This window comes from Urocampus carinirostris, chromosome 9 (assembly GCF_059441175.1).
Source record: "Urocampus carinirostris isolate Australia breed hairy pipefish chromosome 9, RoL_Ucar_1.0, whole genome shotgun sequence".
Taxonomy (NCBI): Eukaryota; Metazoa; Chordata; class Actinopteri; order Syngnathiformes; family Syngnathidae; genus Urocampus; species Urocampus carinirostris.
This window is the reverse complement of record NC_142357.1, coordinates 19,623,208-19,637,798: the sequence shown is the minus strand read 5'-3', so window position 1 is coordinate 19,637,798 and position 14,591 is coordinate 19,623,208. Positions and strand designations below refer to the sequence as shown.

The 14,591-nt window shown below is 38.8% G+C and overlaps 1 protein-coding gene and 1 long non-coding RNA gene across 5 annotated transcripts in view; one reads left to right on the top strand and one right to left on the bottom strand.

Moving 5' to 3' along the window:
• slit3 (slit homolog 3 (Drosophila)) overlaps positions 1-9,462 on the top strand; it is a 354,995-nt gene extending 345,533 nt beyond the window's left edge. For all 3 annotated transcript variants that reach the window (XM_088344825.1, XM_088344827.1, XM_088344826.1), the window contains 3 exons: positions 2,418-2,575; positions 3,380-3,585; positions 4,561-9,462. In XM_088344825.1, the coding sequence (XP_088200951.1) occupies positions 2,418-2,575; positions 3,380-3,585; positions 4,561-4,814 (618 nt within the window). In that variant the 3' untranslated portion in view covers positions 4,815-9,462. The remainder of the gene's footprint in view (positions 1-2,417; positions 2,576-3,379; positions 3,586-4,560) is intronic.
• On the bottom strand, positions 1,095-4,838 carry LOC148359540 (uncharacterized). Of its 2 annotated transcripts, XR_015851433.1 has the most exons (4): positions 4,402-4,838; positions 4,225-4,301; positions 4,098-4,131; positions 1,095-2,530 (listed from the first exon to the last, which is right to left on the bottom strand). It is a non-coding gene; the product is annotated as an uncharacterized LOC148359540 (long non-coding RNA). The 2 variants fall into 2 exon arrangements; XR_015851434.1 differs by lacking the exon at positions 4,098-4,131 and having other exon boundaries at positions 4,402-4,837.
• Positions 9,463-14,591: the final 5,129 nt, after the last annotated feature.

The window sequence follows — 14,591 nt, the reverse complement described above, 5'->3', positions numbered from 1 at the left end:
AACCAGTTCGGGGTGCCCTCTGCCCACTGCCCGAAGACAGCTGGGATGGGCTCCAGCCCCCCCGTGACCCTACTGAGGATAAGCAGTGCAGATAAGGAATGAATTAATGAATAAAAGGAATACAGTAAGTATTTGCTGTCTGACGGTTTACATAGGCTGTTTTGCTCGTCATCGGATTTTAATCGTAAATTGTGCTTTGCATTCTGATTAGTTAAACAGTCGCCGCGCCCTTTTTCGGCTTGTGTCTGCCTGGCCTTAATGACGTTGCGGTCTGAGATGCGCACATACGTAAAACGGTTTGACAAACTTACATGATATACGCGCAAATCCATCATATCAACAAAATGCTCTGGACCAACAAAAGCAGTGGCGACTGGAGCAAAAAAAATGGAAGATGCGTTCAATCGCCAACAAATTTGGGCTTCTCGACCTGCTAAACTTGCTGTGGAGCCACATGTGGCTCTTTGACCCTCCCTAGTGGCTCCCTGGCGCTTTTTCAAAAATGTTTGATATATTGTTTCTGTTTTCAATGATCATAGACAGATACAGTATCAGTTTCCTTCTTTATGAGGCTTTTAAGTGTTTTCGGCTCCAGACACATGGCTCTTAACATTTTGGGATGCCGTCTGGATTGTAGTTTAGTACCAAATTGTAGTACCAGTACCAGTAATTGTAGTTTTCCGTAAATGTTCTCATGATGGCAACAACACTTCCAATTCCATACAAACAACACATCTAGCCACCCCTGTAATATCTGTAACATGTGAATGAGTTATTTCAAAATAGGTGAAATTCTCTGCAAAAAAAGAAACAGCCTGTGTCCAAAGATTTTTGAAAATAATTGTTTTTTAAATAAAAAACAAATAAGAGCTTTATGATACCTCTTTATTTTACAATTCATCTTGTTGCATAAGTACAAAGTAACAAAGAATAATCATGATACACTCTTACTCTGTAACTCTCTTAATACACTCTTCAAATAATATTCTTTTATATTCAAGGCATATTTTACACATCTCAGTTTTATTGCGTGCACCAAGCCTGTGGTACATTTTCTTTACACGTGATGATGCCCCTACGTGTGTGTGTGTGTGTGTGTGTGTGTGTGTGTGAAGCATTTCCCCACAGGGTTCACTGCTTTATGGGGCTTCATTTTACGATCACGACTTAGAGAGAACTCACATAATTTTGTGCCATCTTGCTGCTACGGCCACCCAATCACCTTAAAAGGGCTGGGCAAAAAAAACGAAAATAAAATGGTAGATTTTGGTCACTGAGTCTCTTTGAGTTTATATTCTTCGTTGCTCTTCAGCACTTGTTTCCAGTTGCAGTACACCATAATGTGACATCTAGTGGTTAAAATAATACACACTGTCCTTTAAATTTGATATTTGTTATTAAAACATTATTTCATAAAATTGCGTTTGAAACACTAAGAATGAAAGAAAAGTCATAAAGTATGTCCCCTTTTAACCACAAAATTTGATAACAAACATTAAACAATGAGAATTTTAACACTTTCATTTTAACCATTTCATATATGTTTTAATTATATATTTACATTATACATGAGCCACTGCCTCACCTGCCTCTCCTGACGGCATGCCACTGATTCCTTGGTTATAAGTCTGTTTCATGACTATGAACATGTGGAAACACAGTTTATATATTCCTTCTGTACCCTATTTAAAGGTAAGATCTTGGGCCCAGGCCTGAACCCGGGTTCGGGGTTAAAATGTCAATCATTAAGTCTGGCCCGTTGGGCTTCTCTCTCGCCGTTTTTTTTCCGTTTGTTTTCTTTTTTTCCCCTGTTTGTGGAGGATCTGCACAGCATGCACTTATTTTTACTCAAGTAATTATTCAGATACAGAAAATGATTACCAAACTATCAGTTTAACTCCAAATCACTAAATACAAAGAAATTTTCATCCTCTGTGTTAGGGTAAACGACGCTCCGCTTCCTCCTTCTAACTCCCTCACGTCAGACGTAATTTCCACTTCTTGTCAATAGCTTACAAGCTTTACAAACTTTACTTCTGCTTTCCGCACAAATATTTATGTTTTGCGTGTCTGGTCAGGATAAATTCTTCAGGCCCAAACTTACCTCTAACCTTAGTGTATAAATATTCTGAGTTCCGTCTGTCAATGTTATGATTAATAAACAATCACAGATTATAATGTCTTACATTTTCATAGCAATTATGGCAAAAGTAATCATACACAATGAACATCTGATTACCTAAAGATTTGACCCTAGGGTTAAGGTTTGGTTCTGGTATCGGTGAGGACAATGCATATTTTTTAAGTACTCACATAATATCAGTGGGAACAAAACAATGATTGCTTGATATTGGTGCGGACATGCAAAAACTCTGCCCTTGCGATGACTAATCCGAATCAACTTCTCTTGTTTGCAGGGCGATGGCGTCCTGGTGGGTTGCCACTCGTGTAGCGTGTGTGCGCAGGGCACATGCAAAGAGGGCGGCGAGATGGGCGTCACCTGTCAGTGCCCGCCTGGTCGCAGCGGGACCTTGTGTGAACAAGCCACAGTGTTAAATCCCTGTCAAGGAAGCAGGTGGGCACTAAACAACTCATTTCTACATTTTCCACAGGTAGTAGTAGTCGAAGAAGAAGGGTTAAGCACAAAAAGTATCTTCTAAACACGTTTGCACTTATAATCAATGAGCAACTGAAAAATAGTTAAGGCTACTAATTACTTTATTTGAAATGTAATTTAGTCACTCCCCAGATTACTGACACCAAAAAGTAACGTTTTACTCTGAAAATATTCTAGAAAGCTATTTACAAATGACTGTATGTTTAACTGTATAAGACCCAAACTAGCACACTTTTACCATAAAGTCACTGCTTACGTTTGTCTCGATGATTGAGCTGGTTTGTTGTTTCTGTATAAACAGAACCCCCCTCGACACACACTGCATAACATGCGCCTATAATCTGACCCCGTGGATTGAGTATTTTGTTTTTAATCGTACATTTGGATTAGATGCGAGTACACACAATAGGGAGAATATCTTCATGAGGAGAATTTAAGCATCCTCGTACTCTCTGCTTGAGATGGTGCCACCATAACTGTCTTCACTTGTACCATTTACAGTAAGATTAAGGGTTGTGTATTGAGAATTGTTCATCAGTAGAAAATTAATTCAATTCATTATCTTCATTTAATGAGTAACGTAGTTTCCCTCCATGTAGTAACAGCAGTTGAGTTACTAAGTTGTATCAATGATGCATTACTGTACTTGTGATAGCCCTCCAGGAACGCGCTCTTTTGTAGTCGCAGTAGTCACAAGTGGGAAAAATCAAAAAAGGATTTCAATTTAGTGATTCTAAGTCTGCTCTATTCAATTGTCTCCAGATGCATTCACGGCTTGTGCGTTGCCAAGGGAAGTTCGTACAGTTGCGAGTGTAACGAGGGCTACGAGGGCCAGTTTTGTGAGCGGGAGCAGGAACCCCTTGCCTGCAGGGGGCAGCGCTGCGGGCACGGCGAGTGCAGGCTGTCGCAGAGCGGCCAGCCCATCTGCAACTGCATGCCGGGCTACGCCGGACCCACCTGTGAAACCGGTAAGCCTTCCGGACGACACAGAATCGATTCATCGATTAGTAAGCCTATCATACAGTGGGCCGCCAGACTTTTGATAAACAATTACGTATCTGTACGATGTTGGAAAGCTTAAACTCTTGGGATTCAAGATATTTCAAAATATACTCATCAGAGATACATCGCTATCAGTCTGAAACCAGATACCCAAAAACTAAAAAGCTGAGGTAATTTACCAGGACGTCCCCTGGCCGTCTTCAACTTCCTTGAATGTCAGCGAAAATGTTTGTTACATCAAGGACAATCCATAGAATCCAACCGTGTAAAATATTTACTCCAAAAAACACTGTCATACAGACAGAAAAATAGGAATCCGCCTTAAACACTTCTTGTTATCTGTTCGTCTCGCCACATTCTTTCTGTGTACAAATAAACAGACTCGTTAAAGTATTCCTAATCTGGTAGCTCGAACCCCTTTTTCCATGATGAAGATCATGCTAGATTCATTCATGCACAAAGCATACATTAAACTTGCCTGTCTCATTCTTAACTTTACTGCTCCGGTGCCCCTGGCCGCCGTTGGAAAAATACATACATTAGCTGCGTCGTTATATAAGCCGCAGATTTGAAAGCTTGGGAAAAAATCCTTAAAGGTACTCAACTATAGCAGCTAGTACCCACAAATCATCCACAGTGAAGAGGTTACTCCAAGATGCTGGCCTCCAGGCAGATTCTGCGACTGGCCAACATAAAAAAATAAATTAATTTGGGCACAAGAACACATGACATTGTACAACTTATTTGATAAGTCAAAGTGTGACTTTTTCATGACCCCAAACCTTTAGAGCGGAGTGTAAGTCAGTATTTTTTCTCTTGAATCCACTGTTTTGGGCTGATCCCGGTAAACCTTCACTAAATAACATTAGGCTCAGCTCCAACACAAACGAGCAAGAGAAGACAACTTTCTTCATGAGTCCTCCTATGTCCTATTTCTCCAGAGCTAGCGTGCCAAGGCGAGATGGTGCGAGAGCAGCTGAAACGCCACCAAGCCCTGCGGACGTGCACCTCCACCAGCAAAATCCCTCGTATGGACTGCCCCCGTTCCTGTCAGGCTGCGGCGCCCCCCGGCATCTGCTGTGGCATCAGCAAAACCCGCCGGAGGAAGGTGGTCTTCCGCTGCACCGACGGAACTTCCTACTCCGAAGAAATGGAAACGGCCCTGGAGTGCGGCTGCACCAGCTGCGCCTTGTAACACCGTTCCTCATCGTCTTGTGAATTTAACACGATCTGCCTTTTGTTTACACATTCAACGGCCGCCAATTTGCTGCAGGAGAAACCACAATGGGGACGGACACGTGTGTGTGTGTTAGTGCGTTTGAAAACAAGCGTGTGTGTGTGTGTGTGTTAGTGTGCGTGCACAGAGAAATATATTGTAAGATACAAGTAAGGGGAAGAAGGAACGAAAGCATAGAACTTATTTTTATTATGAAATTTCTTCTTCTAAGGACTGATATTTTTCTTTTTAATATGTTAATTATACCAGTGGTCGGCAAACACCAAGCCGAGGATCGGTACCAGGGCCATTGGTCATTTTGTACAAAACAGAAAGAAAGAAAATTGAACATTGTGGCTCTGTAACAAAGCACCATGGGAATGAGTTCAGCCAAAACAATGTTGTACAGCGATTGACCAATAACATGCGCCCTCAAGATAAAAAAGGCGAGACAACGTGGTACCATGAATAACAATAGTGTGATGAGGAGATCAAATCTAATGCCTTTTCCCATGTCATAGAGTGGTCTGGTGATTACACAGTGGCTTTATGTGTATTATTATTATTATCTTGTTAGTTTTATTGTTATTAGTGGCATTAAACCAGGCCGTGGTACCGAAAAAGTTGCCGACCACTGGATTATACTACGTGTTACATAGGATATTATTTTTTATCATGTAAGGGCAAAAAGCTACACAACAAAATAGATTAACATTTTTTACCCCAAAAATATGAGACAAATATATGTATGTATAAATCTATATAGAAATTATACCCTAATCCAATTAATTGTATATTTAGTGTATTTGCATGAATCTTTAGACAGTCGCTCCTTTAAATGGGAACCATTTGTGCCTAGCTTGGAAAGAAACAGCCTCAATGTTTTTCAGAGATGTATTTTTCTTATTCAACTGTTTGTACACCCAAAATATATGGCAGGGGTGCCACAAAAATTTCAGAGAATTCAAAATTGTGACAAATCATCCCTAAACTCTCCTGATTTTGGTCAAAATATTTTCTGAATCAACAATCCTCACTTTACTGTTCGATGTGTTAATGTTTTTTTTACCACTTTTTCAAAAATCTGGGAAGGAATATTCAGACGCGCACTCCTTTTTGACTTAAGTAGGGACCGTCTGTGCCTTCATGGAAAAAAAACTGCCTTAATGTTATTTAGAGATGTATTTTTGTAACATTTGCTTATTCAACTGTTTTTACATCCAAACTATATGACAGGGGTGCCAAAAAAACGTTAGATGATTCAAAATAGTCTAAATAATACCTCTCCTGATATTTCCTGAATTAACAGTCCTCTCATATCTTCATGCACACCTTCACCTAACATGCCTTTTTTTCCACAAGAGAGGTGACATTTTTCAGGCTTTGAATAAAAATAAAAACGAGGATAGAGAGAGGTGCCACCTTGGAAAGGTCCATGTGTGTATTATTTTGCTTCTACCATTTTTTCTAGTTTTTGTAGTTGAATGTATTAAGCAACCCAGAAACGAACCTCACATTTCATCCCATGATCCTAAATGTATGCTGAAACAGTATGCCTGTTATAATTTTCAGGCTTACAATGTTAAAAACTGTTATTTCTGCTGTCACATTCTTACATAAGATTTAAAATACCCAAATGCAATTTTGCATGGATGGACGCACGTCCAGTTGCAGTACCGAGACTACTCTGTAAGGGGCAGCATATTGCTAAATAGGAGAGCCATATTTCCTATTGAATACAGCGAGGATATGCTTGGAACTTTTTTTAAAAGGACAGTGTGTATTATTTATCGCCCTCGAGTTAAAAAACACCAAAATAGAACAAAATTTACTTAAATTATAAGCAAAAATATACCAAAAGTATCAACTTTCATTAAAAACATTTTCATAATGAGAAATTTGAATGTATTTGACATAACATGAGTGTCCGCCATCTTGCTGATACGGGGACCCTGACAAGAAAAACAAAAAAGAAAGCCTGGGCATAAACCAGATGAAAATAGGTGCTTTTTGGTCATTTGTTCTTTTTAGCACTCATTTTCAGATGCATTACACAATATAGCGACATCAAGTAGGCAAATAATGCACAATGCCCCCTCAACATCATCCTTGAAATGCTGCTCTTTCCCCATTATTTGTCTCGTGTGTGTCCCGCATAATTGTGGCTTTAGTGAGGTAATGTTCTGAATTTCAGTGTTTGGAGGTATGTTTACATTGCTAAAATGGCCCTTAAAAATAGTATCAGTGGTTAACATAATTTACTGGCAATAAAACTCAAAATGTGACTTGGCTAGACAATATAGCACCAACATAATGTATTCATTACTCAAAAACATAGTATTTCAGATAGGAAAACATCAAAAATCCTGTAGTAAGTTCACTTGCACATTTTTTTCTATCTCGCGCAGGCATGTCCAAAGTCTGGCCTGGGAGCCAGTTATGGGCAGTGATCCGATATTTACTGGCCCGCGGCCTCTGCATTAAATTGATAATATGCAGTCCGCCAGTAAAGTTGAGCCAATATGAAATATATTTGCACAAAAAAAGAAAAACACAATTCCACCAGATGACGGCAGATACCCTTTGGCCACTTTCCCCTTTGGTTCCCGTGAGAATTTTAGCCCAACCCATTTCCGACAAGGCGACTGTAAATAAAAAGGAAAGTTGACTGTGAGGGCCATAGCTTCCAGTACAAGTGGTCACTGAAATCCTAGCATTTGCCTAATTGGCCAAGAGACTGATGCTGTTTTCAAACAGAATACTATCAAGAAGCACTGCCAGACAAAACATGCTGAAAAAAATCACAGGAAACAAACGCGGTGAAAAGGTAAAGCAACCGGAAGCTGTTTTAACGGCACAGCAGCGCTTTTTCACGAGACCCTGCAAATCAGATGAAAATTCTACAAAGGCGAGCAAACCTTTCACAGAGGATGAATTTATTAAAGACTGTTCTAAGAATGACAGGATGAGTAGTTGGCCCTCACACATTTTAGGCTTACCGAAACTGGCCCCTTTTCTGAAAAGTTTGGACACCCATGGTCTAGCGCCTGGCTCTGTTTTGAGTTCACTGTTAAGATAGCATAGGCAATAAGACGAAAGTAAAGAATGTTGAGTACGGGACGTATACGTTTGCCTGGTATTTTATACAATTTTTGATCATTTCAATATCTGTTCACCGTATAACAGTTTTTCTACGGGAGGAAAAAAGTATTTTCTTTCTGTTACATCAATCTCGTTTTGCCTATATCGGCTTTAATTCTGACTGCTCGGTCATTCATACCAGACAACAACTGTCGCTTAATGAGCGGAATCGCATTTATTCATAAGCTGAGCAACTGGCTGAGGTTTGCAGGTATGCAGTTAGCACTGGTGTTAGCACTAACATGACAGTAAGCCTACTAGGCTGGTCCATAAAGCATTTTTTAAAAAGACAAAATAGTGAAGTTGTGTTACCACGGAAACCACAGAAACGCTCATTTCCTGAGCCAGGGCACTAAATGTTAATGACGGTTCTGGTTGTTTTCAGCTCAGTTGTTACATACGCTGCTTTTACTCAAAATCAAAAATAGCTTTTAAAATAACTATTGTTCGCTGGATGTACCTCATTATGCAAATGCTGGTGAGTTTGTGACTTTTTAGGTAACACTCAACAAAGTTCACAAGTTAGAACTAGTGCCTTGTTTTTTAAAGATGTCTATAAATGTAATTGATTTACATAAAACTCTAAAAGTCCTGGCATTGTGAGTGCAGAAAAGGAAACTGTAGCATTACCAAAAAGCCACTTCCTGTTGTTTTCATGAGATGCGTTCAAGAACACCGCATGTATGTGACTAAAGATTTGGTGGTGACAAAAAGGTCAAAACTTGGGTTGCACATTGATGAAGCATGTTTAAATTCTTATAGCAGACAAAAACTTAATTTTAATTAAAAGTGCTTTCCCGTTGGTGCAAGCATATTTACAAGATAAAATACCACAGTTTAAAATAATAAATTAGTAGTAACAATTAGCATAAAATAAGTAATTTTAAATCCAAACAGAAAATAAAAAGATTTAAAAAGTAAAGAACTGGGTCAACACAACTGTCCCTTTGGAATCTCTACTAGCTTCTTGCTAACACACAATGCAAAACGAGGCAGATGAGCTAACAAAGTAGCATTGATGCTACAAAACACAAAGTGTGTAAAAACACATGTATAAGAGAATTGACATCCCCATTTTTTGGAATAAGGCACGAATAACTGCTCCTTGGATGTCATTGCACATACAATAGAAGAACTTGGAGGTTTTCCAGTTAAGAACATGTCTGGAATTTTGCAACCCTGAACACTACTGTAATGCTTCCCATTGTATTTACGCTGTTTACATTGCCAACATTGTCTATCAGCTTTTTTTGTATACACATTTTAGACTGTACTGTTTTTTCCTATGCCGCCGTTTGCAAAGGCTTTTTTGCTCGCACCCCTTCCTCTACCACAAACCTTCACTTTCAAAGTTAAGCAATGTGAAAACAGAAGACCAAAGGATTTTAATACAAGCACTTCAATGTTCTCCAGGTTGAAAACAAGAGTGATTTGATGATACAGATGTTGAATGTTAAAAATTAAACCACCATTAAAAGTACTTTGACTTTAATTTATTGACTTCCTGAATGCATTACAATTACGTTATAATCAGTGTAGGGAAACATCAAATTAAAGGCAGATGGCTCTTAAACAATCCTGCTTTGGGGCTTTCTCAACCATTTTTACAAACTACACAGGCACAAGTTTGTTTACCCATGGAAGGCCTACTGAGGACGAAAAAAATTAAAACAAGCAAAATGTGCAATATTTTTACTTAATTTGATTTATTTTATTTTTCCATTGCCATCTTAAAAGAAACCACTCCATCAAACAAAATAAGTTATTCAATATATTCCCCTATACAACCTCATGCGCAGGTAATCAGTAGACAAAATGAAAAAAAGCGTAGCATAATCTGCTGCCATAAAAAGAAAATATCAGGTTTAGAATTGCGTATTTCATTTTCAACGAGGAATCCCTTCTTGGATCAGCGCCATGTTCTTTCAGCATCCTGCCGCCACGCTCTGCCATGGATCACTGGCTCTTGCTCATACCAAACAACACAGTGCCATATAGTGGTCAAATATTACTCATTGGGGCTTTAAAATAAAGAAAAGGGTATAACTGGAAAACACAATTTTGACCACATATCCAGTGACACATTTTAATATTACAACAGCACTCACTGACTTTAGCTTTTTATCCGAAGCGACCTCCAAAATCTTTCCGACTTTGCACAACAACAACATGACAGGAAATGTTTATTCAAGCGCAGTCTTGTACTTCAAGACTGCTTCTTTCCGCTTGCAAAATGAACAAGAAATCTGTTTTCCTTCTAATGCTGCCGCTTCTTCAACAAACAGGTACGGTCTTCATGAAATTCTGAAGGGTAAATTACTACTCATTTTGGGGGAAATTGGGAGGGAAAAAAAGCTCAATTGTAAGTTAGCATCGATGCGAACACTAAAGTTAGACCAATTTGATAGCATTTCCAAAAGGAAACGACAAAGTATTTTTGCTGCAACACAAGTGTTGAAGTTGAAGATTTTTGGAAAGTGCAAGTATTCTACTTATAACTTAAATTAATTCATAATGCTGTGCTTTGTGCCTTCATGATTAGAATTTTTCATGACACTATAATCATGACGTACCTTTTCCAGATACAAATACAGATGTACTGTACCTCTTCATACGAGTGTTCCAGTAATTTGTCCCAGGATCATGCTAATAGCTCGAATTGCTCGTGTAACGAGGAAGTTTTCCCGATATGAAATATTTTAAAAACACTCGGTCCGTTCCTGTGCTCCCAAAAACATTCAACAAGCAATAAAACACATCTTTCTGTTTAGTAAAAACACGTTAAAATAGTTATTTAGCATAACAAAATACAGAAATAAGATAAATAAGAGGACATTAAAGAAATACCATGGAGGTAGTTTCCATAACCAAGGTTTGCACGTGGTGCAAAGGAAGGGGCGGGAAGGGTTGCAAGAAGCCTATCTACATATCTACTTTTTTTTTAAAAGACCAATCTTGTCTTGCTTATTTCTGCTTTAATCCGGATCGTCTCGGTCACTGGTAGCAGACGACAACGTCTTTAAGTATTGCAAATTCGCTTGGAGTATTCTACATAGTCCGTCTTGCTGGGAGTAAATAGGTGCTGTGTTGTGTTTGTAAGGTTTGTTATCGGTTGATAAGGGGAATTGCAACCATCAATACGAGGAGCAATTGGCTGAGGTTGAGAGGCGATTGAGAGACTGTTGATGATACTTAAGCGCTTGCTGTACACTTAAAATTAGAGTGACTGAAACTTTAAAACGAAAATTTGCAGGACTTTTTTATTTTTCCCGCAGTAGTTTGCATGTGAAAACTGGAATGTTGATGCTGGCAGTGAGCAGTCTTCAGCAGTCACAAGTTGTAGCCTCTGGGGATGCTCATGACCTGGATTTTTCTGTCATATGCAGAACCATAAATAAAACTTTTATATCTAAAACCTTGTGTTCAGAGGTGCTCTTTCAAAGAGGTGCCACTGTATACAAAAACTGAATAAAAAAACTCTCCATATAGCAAATGTGATGCAGCGCATTTTTTTGTTAATGAGTGTTCATTATTCCGCAGGCGCATTCGTGTCTAACTACACTCTGGTGCAGTGGCCAGCAGAGTTGGGCCCTCTGCATCCAGGAGACCCGGTCCACCTCTTGTGCTCATTACTCTTTGATCCAGAGACTGACTCATGCATGGGACTGCAAAGTGTGCATTGGTTGAGAGTGGGATCCAATTCAAGCCTGGCCTATGCCGATGGGAAAAAGGGAGTAGAATGTGAAAGGAGTAACCCCAGGCGGTGTATCTACAAGCTCTTCATCAACGTCAGCCTTTTAGATAGCGCCACATACTACTGCGCTCTGGAGGCTTGTGGCAACCTTGTGTTTGCAAGTGGAACAAAACTGGACCTGCAGGGCAAGTACTGTATTCTTCTAACTCAGGGGCGTCAATCTCATTTGAGCTTGGGGACCACATGGTAGAAAAAATATTCTCACAGGGGCTGGACCTTTGAATTAATAGCATATAAAGTGTGCCCTAAGTGGAGGGATGGGGGTCTTTGCGGAGGTTCACAAAAAAATTGTTATTCAGGGATGTAAGATTTGACTCAAAAGTACATCTGTGCAGTTGTAAATAAGAAGAAGAAGAAAAAAAAAGAATGTAATTAATTTCCACCTCAGTATACAGTATTTAATTCAGGGAAACCTATGAAGGCTAGAAAGTGACAAAACTAGCCTATAAACACTAAATGATTAATTTAATAATTTAAAAGTTTTTTCCTTTTTTCTTTCTACGTTTTTATGAAAATGTTTAACTGAATATGGAAAGATTATTGTTAGATATCATAATTACTGAAGAATAAAGCAAAAGCTTTTTCAAACCTGCGCAAACACACCCAGGTGCTTCATTTCTTAATATTTTATTTTTTTTATCACCCTGAACATGGCTTTTGTTCATTAAATAACAATGGGGTGGGTTGGAGCAGACACACACACAAGCTTGACCCTTTATCCTTGTTTTACAGAAAAAGGGATGCTCGTGAACGGCTCCCACAAGGAAATTCTTCTGGTTTTGACATCCATCTTGGCCTTGAGTTTGCTGGTCATCGCTATACTGATCAATGTTATCAGGAAAAAGATTGCAGGTAACTTAAAGCAGCGCTTGCGCTTTATAAGGCATTAACAAATGCAATAGAATAAAATCACTCAATTGTAATGTTTTGTATGTATTGGATAAGAGTTACATTGCAAATGTTTTTGGGTTATTTTTTTTTTAACCCAATCTTCTGACTGTAAATTATACAGAAGAAAAAAATCAACCATCATGGAGCTTGTTATGCCGTACTTATAATTCTTGCTTTCCCTTTTGCAGCTTTCCTTCCAACGCAAAGCAAGAATACGAAAGATTTTCAAAGTTATTCAGCATTAAATGTTTGTAACTCAACTGTGATCTTCACCATAGTACAAAACAAAAGGCTGCTAAACATTAACTGACTGATGAAATGCCTGCTAAAAAATACTTTTTGGAGCTGCAAATTAATTAATGAATTAATTTTCTGTTTTTATTAATTGCAACCCTAAGCTTCTTCAGAGGGTAAAACAATTCACAGGGGGAAAAATTTAGATACAGACACTTCCCTACTTACGAACGAGATACGTTCCGGACGATCGTTCGTAAGTTAAATTTGTTCATAAGTTGCTTCAGGGCTATATTTTGTATGGAATGTATGTTTAAGGTTTATATAATTATGTTTAAGCCTTGTATGAGTAACCTGTACTGTTTTGTACTAAAAAGTAAACATTTCATAAACTAACATGCTCTATAAATATAAATAAAGTTAAGTTTAACTTTTGAAAGATGAGCTTCAACCGTTAGGCGACTTCCTTCTCTGTGGTAAAAAGCTGTTTCATTTCAAATGAAACAGCTCGCCTCGTCTTGACACTTTACACCAACCATATTGATTGGATGCACGACATATTAAAAAATAAAAATGTCAAACTTATTAGGGCGCTGGAGATACAGTACCGTATGTTTACACATGGAGTAGGAAAAGGAAGCCGGTGGATGCTGGGCGAGCTGTCACAGCGCCACACGCAGGTAGCGGCGGAAAGTAGAACTACAATGTCATGTACTCGGAAAAAGGTGCAAAGTACAAAATTGAACTTACGGCAATGTCTGGATATTTTTCGATATCCCGAAGAAAAATGTTCGTACTGTTTTTTTGTAACTCGAATGTTTGTAAATAGGGGAGCGTCTGTATTGCAATTGTATTTGTTTTCATTAGTGGAAAAATATTGTTTCATTGGTACATTATGAAAGCACAACACAGGAACATTTAACATTTTATTTATTACTATTTGTCCAGCACCTATCCAGCTTATCCAGGCCCATGTCCCAGATTGATTGCACACAACACAATTTACTTGGGTAAAGGTCAGAGCCGTTGCTAGCCATCTGGGTGCCCTAAGCACAAATGCTTTGTGCGTCACAATTTTGTTGTATTCTAGTGTTTTACCCTGTGATAAATACAGGATTAATCCACAATTAAACTCAGTTTTGAATCACGGTGCTTTTTTTTTTAATACGCACACTTGTTTTGGTATTAAAGGCGGTTGAGTATGACTCCCATCAAATAGGCCAGTGAGCCATATGAGCCAACAAAAAAATAATTCGAGGCCAAGAAGAGTGCGCCCTTTAAAACAGTGCGCCAAATGGGTGTGGAAATACGGTATGATAATGAGCTTTTTTATTTTAACATTGACTACAGGCAAGCGATGCATGAGCTTCATCTCGTTTTTTTCTTTTATTTTTTACGCTCCAATCTCTTGTTGCCGTTTTGAGGCCATGCTCGTACTGGTATTCACCAAATTGCGAATGGGGCATAATCGAACATACCACTGGGAGGGGAGGTAAGCCGGGGCACAAAGCAGATTCACCCATTTTCTCCGGAAATTTGGTTTATGCTGCTTTTGTATTGTTTAACCGTATTAGCACATATTATTAACATTTTTAACACTTTATACCTTTTTTCCTCACGACCCTGATTTCTTTTGGTGCCCTCCTGGGCACTTGATACCCTACGCAGTGCGCGTTATGTGCGGGGCTACGGCCCTGGGTGAGATCAATTAAGGAAATGACCAATGAGACGTCTGT